This window comes from Vitis riparia, chromosome 19, assembly GCF_004353265.1.
Source record: "Vitis riparia cultivar Riparia Gloire de Montpellier isolate 1030 chromosome 19, EGFV_Vit.rip_1.0, whole genome shotgun sequence".
NCBI classification, from domain to species: Eukaryota; Viridiplantae; Streptophyta; class Magnoliopsida; order Vitales; family Vitaceae; genus Vitis; species Vitis riparia.
The window spans coordinates 19,451,115-19,463,007 of NC_048449.1; the positions used below are offsets into that span (position 1 = coordinate 19,451,115).

General features: G+C 32.2%; 2 protein-coding genes across 2 annotated transcripts; one reads left to right on the plus strand and one right to left on the minus strand.

The window, feature by feature from the left end:
* Positions 1-248: 248 nt before the first annotated feature.
* LOC117908297 (putative F-box protein At5g52610) lies at positions 249-3,719 on the minus strand. The gene is made up of 3 exons (XM_034821906.1): positions 3,705-3,719; positions 1,968-2,044; positions 249-1,372 (listed from the first exon to the last, which is right to left on the minus strand). Exon 3 carries the CDS (start codon positions 1,314-1,316, stop codon positions 249-251), a length of 1,068 nt encoding a protein of 355 aa, XP_034677797.1. The 5' UTR covers positions 1,317-1,372; positions 1,968-2,044; positions 3,705-3,719.
* On the plus strand, positions 2,819-5,364 carry LOC117908298 (FBD-associated F-box protein At1g66320-like). Its single transcript, XM_034821907.1, has 4 exons — positions 2,819-2,945; positions 3,763-4,714; positions 4,810-4,986; positions 5,095-5,364. The coding sequence occupies exons 1-4, from the start codon at positions 2,857-2,859 to the stop codon at positions 5,362-5,364; spliced, it is 1,488 nt and encodes a 495-aa protein (XP_034677798.1). The 5' UTR covers positions 2,819-2,856.
* The last annotated feature ends 6,529 nt before the right edge of the window (positions 5,365-11,893 follow it).

The following is an 11,893-nucleotide window of genomic DNA, read 5'->3' on the forward strand; positions in this document are numbered from 1 at the left end:
TGTGAGGTGGCAAAACTTTAATATAGTAAGGATGAGGCAAAAGCATTGATCACTTCATCTACAGTTTTACTATAATGAAAAGAAATACTAGAGAGCCAAGCCAAAAAGACTACAACACCATACTTGTTTTGTCCTTGATTGATTTAAGAATCAACGCATCTATTGCCTGTTTTTTTTTTTTTAAAAAAAAATCTTAAAAAAAAAAAAGGAAATATCCTTCCATACTTGGAAGAAAGGTACAACATAAGTTACTTACAAGGGAGGAGGCTCTCTGTGTATGCCACCGAAAGACAAATCACTACTTCTTCACCATCATGTTCCCAGTTGAATTTTCTCCAAGTCCTGGTCCCCATGTTATAAAGAAAAAAATGAGTTATAGTTCCTAAAAGAATTTCATTTTTTCGAACCACAACATGGTTAATGATATCTACAATGCTACAAAAGGGCATATAATCACTCCATTTCTTGGTCCAAAGGGACTCCTTGCTATCTTGCAAAGCCCATATATCAAATCTATATTCCTCAAGTCCATTGTCAACCACTAGACACAAACAACCTTCGAGATTGATCAAGTAAGGATGTAGAATTTTCTCCTTTGGAAGCCGAATTGTGCTAAAAATTTCCTCTCTATTAACTACAAGGATGGAACCGATGCCTTCTTCTGATCGGGTGAACCAGTACACTATTCCATTAATGCATACATGATTGGAAGAAAAAGAAGAATAAGGAGTGTGTGCAACCCTACCTATGGATTTCCAAGATCCAGTGATTGAAGAATATACCTCACATCCATAATATTGCGTTCTCCCATAAAACTGAAATACTTTATATTCATTGATTCCAGGGCCAAAAGCAACACCAACCTCGCCTGGATGTTCTAATTCCCGGCTTTGTGGGAGTAATAAGACTTCTCGAGTGGCGGGGTTGCAGATACGTATGTCGTGTAGAAAGGCGTTGTAGTAATTAACGCAGCAGATCAAACCATTAAAGGAACAAATGATACCTTTAAAGTAAATTCCATCACAACCAGGCAAACTTTCAGTCATTTCTCCATCAGTTTTTCTCAGCAAATACACGTTGTGGTGCCAAGGGTCATAGGGATAGAAAACATAAGTGGGATTGTGTTGAGATTGGATTAGATGCGACTCCACGAAACTAGGACGGGAGATTATACTCCGCCAGTATTGACAGACGGACTTGCATATCAAAAGGGATTTAACTGGAAGCCTTAAGAGAATGTTGGTGAGGATTTCTTCCACTTCAAACACATTCTCATTGTGGGTTACCCACATCAATGCATTGCCATAATCATCCATTCTACCTCTTTTATATCAAGAACGAAAGAGATGATGACTGTTCCAATAGACCTGCCCTATAAGGAATTCACCAAGTAGAATCAATAGAATGGGGTATTTAAGAGAAGAATCCAATAGACCTACTTTCACTATATAATTCAAGACCAAAAGAAACTCCAATTCAATTTGAACTTAACTTCTTGGATACCATATTTATGGATATTGCTTTCAATATTAGCTATATCATTTAATAAAGGAAGTAATTATTTACATTGGTTATCAAAGGATAACAAAATTAAATTTTAAAACTTCCATAAATTCGCTAATAAATTTAAAATTTTTTTGAAAATAATTAAATATAAATCACTTGACAAAGATATATTTTTTATTTAACAAAATTAACCCATTATTGAAAAAATATTTAACAAATTATAAGGTATTTAAATAAAATTTATAACTGCTATAACTTAAAAAGTATTTTTCTTCAAGAAAAATAAGGTTGTTTGATAAAATTTAAAAAACACTTTTAAAATTTTAAAACATTAATTATTGATAGGTGATTCTATTGAATACATATTTTCAAACACTCTCTGATCATTTACAATACCGAAATCATAGTAATAAGAATGAAAAAAATAAAGAAATAAAATACAAGGAATAAATAGGTTATACCTCAGGTAAAAAATTCTTCCAATTCTTTTCCGGATCCTTGTTTTTCTTGTGGCAGCCTCTCCCAAAAAATAAAAATCCTTCCTCCCCACCAACAGAGGAAAAAAAAAAAAAGATCAAATAAAATAACAATAGAATCTCCAAAAAAATCTCTCCTTCCTTTCTCCGTTTGGTGCTCGTCAAAAAAGGAAAAAAAAAGGTGGAAAATTGGTAATACTTATTCAAATATTTGAAATCTTATCTCATTTACTAATGGGTTATTTTAGTGGGATATAGAGGAATTCTCTGTTTGAATTGAAATCAATATTTTATAAAGTTTGAGGAGAAACAAACATTTTATGTAATTTGAATTTATTTTAAATGTTATTTTTATATTTGATAAAATAATTTAAAAATATATCATTTTTAACTAATTTTAATAAAATTTTATTTTCTTTCATATTAACTTCAGTGATTAATTGATTGTACATGATATACGTTGGAATGTTGTCTCTCTGCCTTTTTTTTCTTTCTCAATACCCAAAAAATAAAATAACCAAATGTAAAATCCTCAAAATACCCTAATTTAAAATAGTGTTACTATTAAGATAATAATTAAATTCCACATATCTTAACAATATAATCTTAGAAATAGATAATATAATAGATTAATTAGCAATAATAATAACAAGCCGGCATTAAGAATAGTATTATTATTGATAATAATAAATTACTTAAAGTAAAAGTAGGACTAAGTAGTTAATTAATCAGTTCTTAACTAGTAAAAGGACCTATTTGTAATTTAATTAATTAATACATATTTTAGGTTAAAAATTTTAATTTTTGTTTTTGGAGGGAAAAAGGGAGTTCTTGGAATTCAAGAAAACGAGAGAAAGGAAAAAGTGACAGGCAAATGCATAGAGTCCACCATTTGAGGAAGTGCTTGGAAGTCAAGAAAAGGAAAGAAAGTGACAAGCGAATTCACAGAGGCTTTCATTTGAGGTTAGTGTACTTCAAATCTTGAAATCATGAAGATTAATTAGGGTTTTTAGTTAAACAAATTGAACATTGGAATATACTTGGGTTCCTAGTAGTGTTTGGATGCTAAGAAAATTTGATCAAACTCAATCAGGGGAAAACAGCCATTGTTCTATAATACAATGATTTTAGTACAACTTCTATAATACAAAGATTGCCCCTTGAAAACAATGATTTTAGCTTCGACTGCAATTTTTAGAAAAACCCAAAAGCAACAACAATTTTTATTGACAGACCCTGATGAGAATGCAGCACAGAACAATACAAATAAACTCCAGAAGATAGGGAAACAATTTAATTCACAACTTTGAAACTCATTTATGAATCTAGACATCAAGGCACTCGAATGAACCTGATAAACTTACCTGGAGAACATGCAGGCTCAACAAAAATTGAGAACTCAAATCTGAAACTTTCAGCACATTAGAATCAACACACATCATTTCATTTTCATTCTACTTCAAATTTCCCCTCCCAATACCACTAGCAGATTCATTGTCAGACTCCAAACATATCAATCTGCTAATTTCTAACACATAACGCAAGCAAAGCATATAAATTAAATCAAATTCATGAAAAGTAGTTAGAAATTCAAAATTTAAACAAAATCCACAAAACATAAGCCTATAATCCTAAATTCACAAGCAAAACTCTAAATAAAGATTTACATTAATAATGATTTATCTGAAAAAATTAGAACAATTGGTTTTATGTAAATCTTACCTTGCTTTTAGTAGCATTCTGATAATTTGATCTTTTTTTCATTTCTTGCTTTAAGTAGCATAGTTTTTTGGTCATTCATGGCCGAGATTGAGAAGAATCCCAAGAAGATGACCAACATGTTTGAGAGACTAGATGAAAGAGATCTCCACAATATACTGAATGAACTACCAATGAAAGATGCCATTAGAGCTGGGTTCTTATCCCGTAAATGGAGAAATCAATGGAAATACCTGGCCAATGTGGTTTTCAAGCAATCTACAGGAAAAGAAATCGAATCTCTTACCCACTTTATCTCCCTTCACCGGGGAAATAAGATAAAGAAGTTCCATGTAGAATTCAAGTATAGGCCTAACAAGGAAGATCAAGTGAATGAATGGATGAGTTTTGCTATTAAGAAGGAGGTTGAAGATCTGAAACTTGACTTTGATATGAAAGGGGACAATGATCCATTGTACATACTACCCCCATTCATTTTCAACTGTGAATCATTGGTTTCTTTGTCGCTCAAGGGTTGTGTGTTGGAGTTACCAGATTATATCTATCTTCCCAATCTTCATACTCTTTCTCTCACACGTATGGAAATTGGAAGTAGAAATGGGAGGACAATCAGAAAGATCACTTCAAGGGCTCCACTGCTGGAACGAATGAGCTTGGTTAACTGCAGTAGGTTCCGCAATTTCAATATTGATGCCTCTGAAAGTCCAAACTTGAAAGAGCTGGCTATCATAGAGACCAAGGTTGATCTTGCTAGATCCACTGGAATGGATATCTGTGCACCAAGTGTTGAAAAATTGGTCTTCTTATATGCTTCACCCAGGAGAGAATATCATGTAAAGGATGTATCAAACTGCCTTGAGTTTACCTTTGCTCTATCCGACCAGCCCCATGAGTATTTGTGGAAGGAAGTGGGAGAGGAGTTGTTGTCGTTGAGATATCATGTTGTATTACTCAATCTTCTTCCACATTTTCAACACGTCAGAGTTCTCAGAATCTGCAATTGGTGTGTTCAGGTATCAGCTTCTTTCAAAACATTTTATCATAGCTTTTTCTGCAGAATTTCCAGTACCATACAAACTTTCATTCACAAACTATATGTTTTGTGCAGAGTCTTTATAAAGCTGAGGTCTATGATAAGACGAGGAGCAGGGTATCCCTCTCTTGTACCAACCTGGAAATAAATACATCATTTCAGAGGTGGGAACTACCAGGAGTCACCTACATGCTCAAAGCTTGCTCTGCCATCGAGGATCTGTGTTTTGTTATGGCCCCAAAACAGAGTCAGGTAACAGTGAAGGAGCGAAGGTAACATATATATTGTAACTCATCTGTATTGCAATTCTAAAGATATTTCTTGGCTTGTGAACATTCAGATCCCCAACTGTTTCTGAAGCCAGATGATTTTGAAGAAAGAATATATTGGAGAAACGAAGCGAAGTCTTTGGTGATGGCCCACTTGCAGAACCTCAAAATTATGACATTCAAATTGCCTGGAGAGCGTTATCACAGTTGGAAACTTTGGCCTCTGGACTTACGCACCTTCTTTATGGGAAGAGAGAATGGAGTTGAACTACTGGCAGCTCTTAAGCACAGCTCCAACAATCAATTACGCGTTGTTTTGTCCACTGATAAACAGCATCGACGTTTTCTTATTAGGCAGTAAAGGGTTAATCCTAGATCCTTATAGAACAATTCTGGAGCAAGGTTGCAGTCAGCAACACAGTTATTTCATCCATTGAAGACAATTTTGAAAGAACAAAATCTCGAACGTCCAGAGTAAAATCTTCATCCAAAAGGATACTTGTGTGATTTGATATCAAAATGCAGAATTTGAATGCCACACCCCTAATGTAAGTATTTGATCCCACACCCTACACTAAGTGCAATCATACATAGGGTTCTCATTTTGATCCTTTTATGTAAAATCGAACAAATCCTACCATACTAAGACGATGAACCGTTGTGCCCAAGCCTGAAGATATATGTCAGATAATGCTTCTTCTTCTTTTCTTTTCTTTTCCTTTTTTTTTTTTTTTCCAAAAACATGGTTGACTTGACAACCATTCCATGGACTGTTTAAGAATATGAATTTTTGGTTTTCTAGTTAGTCCAATAATAGGATTCTTGGGTTATGTTTGGTTTCCGGAAAGTATTAAGAAAAAAAAAATGTTAAGGAAAATGATTTTCTCATGTTTGATTGTCCTATGAAAAATATCAAAGAAAATCAAATATAATTAAAACTAGTTAGGAATTTATGCATTTTCACTTTTGCTTTCCTCTTACTTTTCATCTCTATTTTCTTTTCCTTGCATTTTCCCTCAAATTTTCCAGGAACCAAACATATTCTTGGAGTTTTTGATCCTAATGAACACTAGATATAAAGGGTTCATCCTAAAACAATGTTGTTCTCTAAAACAGCAAATAGTCCAAAGTGAAGAGCCTACCTCAGTGGAAGTGACTAGTTTGTAGAATTCAGGAAGTACCATAATTTCCAAGATTCTTGTGTTATTAACCATTGTCTTGCATATAATTCTTAGAATGTGTGATATTATAATTGACAATACAGTAAGATAAAAAACGTCATGGTTAGTTTTAAGGATTCCAAATGGAGGTACAAGTCTGATATAATTCTATTTTTCCAAGGCACTTGAACACATCAACATCTATGAAAGTAAAAATACAAGTATAGACAGATGGCAAGACACTCTTTTTGCAGCAGATGCAGGGAGAGGAGTTGCAGGGTAGCACTCTGCTGCTAAAGCAAAACAGCAGCATGCCATGGGACACTGCATGCCATGGGAGAAGTTCAGCACAAGTCATAAGGCAGCAGGAGCTAGTCGTAAGCAATGATTGGCATCTTGGCAGTTGACCACCAAGCACGAGCACTATTGGTGCAAGTGAAGCAATGGATGAGCCATGTGTTCAGCAGAAACAGTAAGGTGTTCAGGTGCTGCAATGCAGCATTGCTGAAAGCAAGACCCAGTCATCAGGGATTGAGACAATTGGTTCCATCTTAGAGCACTCATGTAACTACCTCTACTGCCTTGTTGGCATGGCTGATCAGGAGGTCTAAACCTAGTTGTGGAATTTGTAACTACCCAAGGCTGCCTAGAATTAGTCAAGGCATTATTCTGCCCTTACTCTTATCGGGTTGCTGGTGGTCTTATGGAACCCAAGGCCAATTTCCTTCTAACATAGTTATGGAAGCCTAAACCGTAGTTTAGTTTAGCCTAGCATTGTTTTTGAATTGGATTGGATTGGATGCTCAAGAAAAGGACATAAAATGAATCATTGACAGTTCCTAAAAAGTGGGAATCCATTCATCCAAGGCTCCTAAGTGTTAGATAGCCTAACTCTACAATCCACGATGCCTTCGTGGAGAAAATGGGTACACAACCCAAGTACATAGATAGTATGCATGTCACAACAGTATGTCAAGAAACAAGACTATATGAGAAAAACAAATACATAAAAAGCCATCCTTTCCTCTGCTGCCAGTGATCTCTACTTAAAGGGTCTTTCTATCAGCACTAACTTCTACCAACCAAACCGACACCCATTTAGACAGAATGGTAATGAGGAACAGAATGACTACTCTACGATCATCAATCACAGAGACAGCCCATAGTCTCTATAAATGCATTCTGAAATTATGGCTACCCAGTGGGGACTAAAAACTGGTACATTGTAGGTCAAGCTACAAGGAGTGGAGATGTTTGGCAAAATTATGAATCAACCAGGCAGCAAAGGAGCTAAAGAGGAGTCCCAATTCAACCCAAGATCAGTTCCTATAATGTAGCATATTAACTAAGCAAGTCTAATTCATGAAAACTTCGGGGTTAGTAGGCAGAGGTTCATACAAAACCAAACTCCGAATTAATGTAGAAAACTATGTGGTTTTGTAAGTAACTGCCTACTTCAATTCCCCAATTTAATGAAAAAGTGATGTTGAAAGCCATCGCCTGATGGGATTTTCAATAAATAAAAAAATGCCTATTTTACATGAGGTCTGATCTTTGTCGATTCATCTCAAAAATCATGAAATTATATATAAAAAACGACAAATATTCCAAAGAAATTGCAAGGAAAAGCCGTATGGAAACCCTAATTACATCAACAATTACATAATTCTTAACGGTAGGTTAAAATGAATATCGTTTAAAAGCTCTCACACTTCGGGGCTTCAAACTCTGCGTTTCTTCAGCACATATACCGTTCTCTCGTAACTAGCTACCATCCATCGATTCAAATCAACTTCGAGTTTCAAAACATCATCCACACTCATAAAAATCAATCAAGAACTCCAACTAATTTTCAGAAATGAAAAATTACGACATAATTAAATTAATCCATCAACGCAATTTAATCATATTGCAGAGATTGAAAACGCATGTTATATACAAACTATTCACTGAACAACTGAACTTAGAAAATTTTTCCAAAAACTTTCCTGTTATTCAAACAACAATACCAATCCAAAGCCTAGCAACTACCCAGCTATCAAATATTTAACTGATAATCTTACTAATCATAGCTTGGGAAGTTAAAGGTAAACTCACCTGAGATTGGTATCATCTAATTCTTCACTTTTTTAGTTTCTCCAATTTTCTTGCTTTCCGAACACTTTTTTTTACCTCCTCTTTTTTCCCTCCCCCGGAAGCAAACGAAGGGAATTTGTATATATATATAGTGAAAATTTTTAATTATTTAATTTTTATATTAAGTGTTATAATAAGTGAGAGAGGAGTTTGAAATAGTATAGAAAATAATTTATTGATTTTAATTTTTTTTTTTTTTGGTGATTTTTTTTTTTTTTTTTTTTTGAAAACCAAATATAGCTTTAAATTTCAAAAAAATTAATATATCAATTTAAAAAAAATTATTATACCTAATATACATTTTATTTTCGTCTCCCAAATTAATTAATTAACAAAAAAAAGGATTTAATGTGTTTAAATGTGATTGTTTTTACGTGTTTAAGTGTTTCTTATTTTTATAATTTAAATCATTAAATTTGATTCTTAAAAGTTAGTTTTTTTATTTTAAATTTATAAAATTATGAATTTAAATTTTTTTTAAAAATGAATAGATTTTATTTTAAATTTGTTAAATTTAATTCATTAAATGTCTCAAAAGTAGAGAAATTATTTATTTTAAATTCTTTAAAAAACATAAAGAAATTGATATTTTCATATCTAAGTAAGAGGGTCAAATAGCATCTAGACATAACAATTCACATTTACAAGAAGGAAAGGATTAGGACAAGCCAACTCTTCAAGAATCAAGTAGATGCTCTTAAAGCAAATGATATGATGCAAAGTGAAAGTGACATGAAAAAACTCAAAAATTGATATTTTCATTTTAGGAGATATTCTTAGCACATATCTAAAATACAACCCTTTTATTTCATTTATTACAAATAACAAAATGTGCAAAATCTTATTACTTCCTAGGTCTCTCTAAAGCTTTATAATTTTTCCTTTCTAATAAAGAATTATGTAATAAAATTAGTCAAAAGAAGCCATAACCCAATTTAAAACTATGATTAACAAACAGATATGATATTTGTTCATTCTACTATGTGCTTGAAGGATTTTAGTGAAGTTAAATGGGAACGATGTTTTGAGGAAGCTTGAGTTAGCAAAAATGTATGACAAAACAATCAACACATTTCCCAATACAAAACCATTAGCAAAGCATATCGATAACAAATCTCTATTGTAATTAAAATATTAAAGACTAAATATGTGATAATTGTGACTAGGACAAATTAGAGATAAAGTTGTCAAGACTTTGTAATATTCTAGGTTGTCATCCTTTGGGATGATGTCTAATATGTTCAATTGTTTTTGGATTTGAAGAATTAATTATTTACTAAAGTTAATCAAACTTTAAATCAAATAAATAAAGATAAAAAACAAATGGAAATTTCCTAAAATATTAAATGAAATAAATCAAATAAAGGGGAATGTTCAGCAGAGTTTTACAATCTAGTGCCAAATCCTTGAAGAAAGATCATTATAAAATATAAGGCTTAGGATCAAAGTCAATCTAAGACCAAATTGAATCCTACGACCCATATTACATCCAAGACTTAGATTTAAAACAAAAATAGATTCTTAAAACCATCAAGTGAATAAAATTGATTATCGGTTTAAGGTTTGACTTTTTAATCCTTCCTACCCCTAATAGCTTTGTCTTTGGCAAATAACGACAGAGAAGATCAGGACAACTAATAATCAAGAGTCACTAAGAATCACTAGTATCAAGTAATAATCTATCGTATCATTCCCTAATATAACTCACAATAATAGACCCAAATATTCATAAATTGTAACCTAACTCTCTTAAACCAATTAAATATGATGGTTAATTCTGATTTCAGTTTTATTCAATCAAAAGCTCATATCCATCTTTGAAAATTCAGCCCTTAAATTCGTTAATAGTATGATCGAATTATAGTAACTAGTCATCAAGATTTTCACAAAAATTGTTGGTATGATAAAAATCCTCTATAATTTATTTAGGGGGAACTAACATAGAGGATTTATTCCTACCCATTCAAACTTGAAAACATAATCAAACCATTCAATATGTTATTGTTTCTTACAACTCCTCCATTATATTTTTTAACTTCATGTTTGCATCTATGAATCAATCAAGTTAGCCAAATATGGTGAAGGATTTCTCCTCACAGCCCATGTTTGGTTGCTAAGAATATAAAATAGAAAGATGAAAAAAAAAACCCCTAAAACATTATTAAAGACTTTCAAAAGAAGAGATCAATCTCCTTCTCTTCATTCCATCGTCCTTCATCCCCTTAAAACCTAGAACTAAAAGAGTTTATATAACCTAACATGTGACACACTTCCATTGACCACTCAATTCAAATAAAATCCAAAAACAACTTAAAAGACACAAAATATTATAAGTTCTAAATGAACTTCACGCATTTCGACTTGGATGAAGGCATTTGAAACTCCTTTTGACATGTTTTGGATCTCAAATGGTTGAGTTCGAAATTGGAGTCAGTTTGAAATTAAGTTTGAACTCATAAGTGAGAGAAATAGTCAATTTTGAAATTTAGGAGGTGAGGTCAAAATTCACTACGAATTTCAAACTCACCCATTGCCCATGCAATTTCACCATGTTTTCTAGTTTGATATGTGTGTCTTTGCTTAGCCTTTGCCAAAAGTATCTTTACATTCCCTTGAGTTTTAATTGAGCTTGGGTCGCCTAATCCAACCCACTTAGGTCCTAATTAATTAATTAATCTTAATGTACTCTAATTAATTCATTAGTCCATTCCAAAAAGTCAATTCATAAGATCTAGTGCAATCTTAAGTTTTTACCAAAACGCTATTATGCATAATGCAACTCTTTCCCAATGGCTATCTCATGCAAACATGTCTCTTTCTACAACATCCCGAATTTTTATATAGGAATTTTATTTTATTTTTTGGAATAATTAAATTAAAAACAATTAGAAAAGTTAATAACCTCAAACTTGTACAAACAAAATAGAAAATAATTACCTTAATTAAACTATATATATATATATCTATATATATATATATATATATATATATATATATATATATAAGTATAATTAAATTGGGAATGTATTAGAAGTGTAACAAGTCACCCTTAAAGGTTGCCACATGTCATACTTAGAGACATGAAGAATGGTCACTACAAGACATGTACCTGAAATTTTGGTGGCAATTAAAGGTAGTTTGGTTATATTCTAATGTAAATAAAGTTATATATGTTAACTCATATTTAAAAAGAAAAAAAGGAGGGAAAATCAAAAGAAAATCATCATTTCTTCATTTGCCTAGGGTTGTTCCTCCTCCTTCTTTCTCTTCTCTTAAAAATTTGTTGAGAGAAAATGGTGTAGAAATTGGATACAAAACATCAAGGAGTGGAGATTTTTTTTCTTTAAGTGTAAAACATTTTCATCTTATATTTTTCATTCTTTCCTTTTTCTTCTTTTTTTTTCAACTCTTTGAGAAAGTGTTGTTAGAAACTAAGTTTTTAATATTTTAAATCAGTTTTCCTTGCTTCTTGAACCATTTGGTTGCCAAGAAAGTGATTTTAAGTTTGATTCACATAAAAATTGTTGGAAAGTGTGTGGGAATGACATCCTATGATACTACTATTCAAGGGAAATTTGATGATATCTTTCAATC

Coding starts and splice junctions, on each gene's coding strand:
- LOC117908297 (XM_034821906.1), bottom strand. CDS start 1,316: ATGGATGATTATGGCAATGCATTGATGTGGGTAACCCACAATGAGAAT.
- LOC117908298 (XM_034821907.1), top strand. CDS start 2,857: ATGCATAGAGTCCACCATTTGAGGAAGTGCTTGGAAGTCAAGAAAAGG. Junction 4,715..4,809: donor TCTGCAATTGGTGTGTTCAG/GTATCAGCTTCT, acceptor TGTTTTGTGCAG/AGTCTTTATAAAGCTGAGGT. Junction 4,987..5,094: donor TGGCCCCAAAACAGAGTCAG/GTAACAGTGAAG, acceptor CTGTTTCTGAAG/CCAGATGATTTTGAAGAAAG.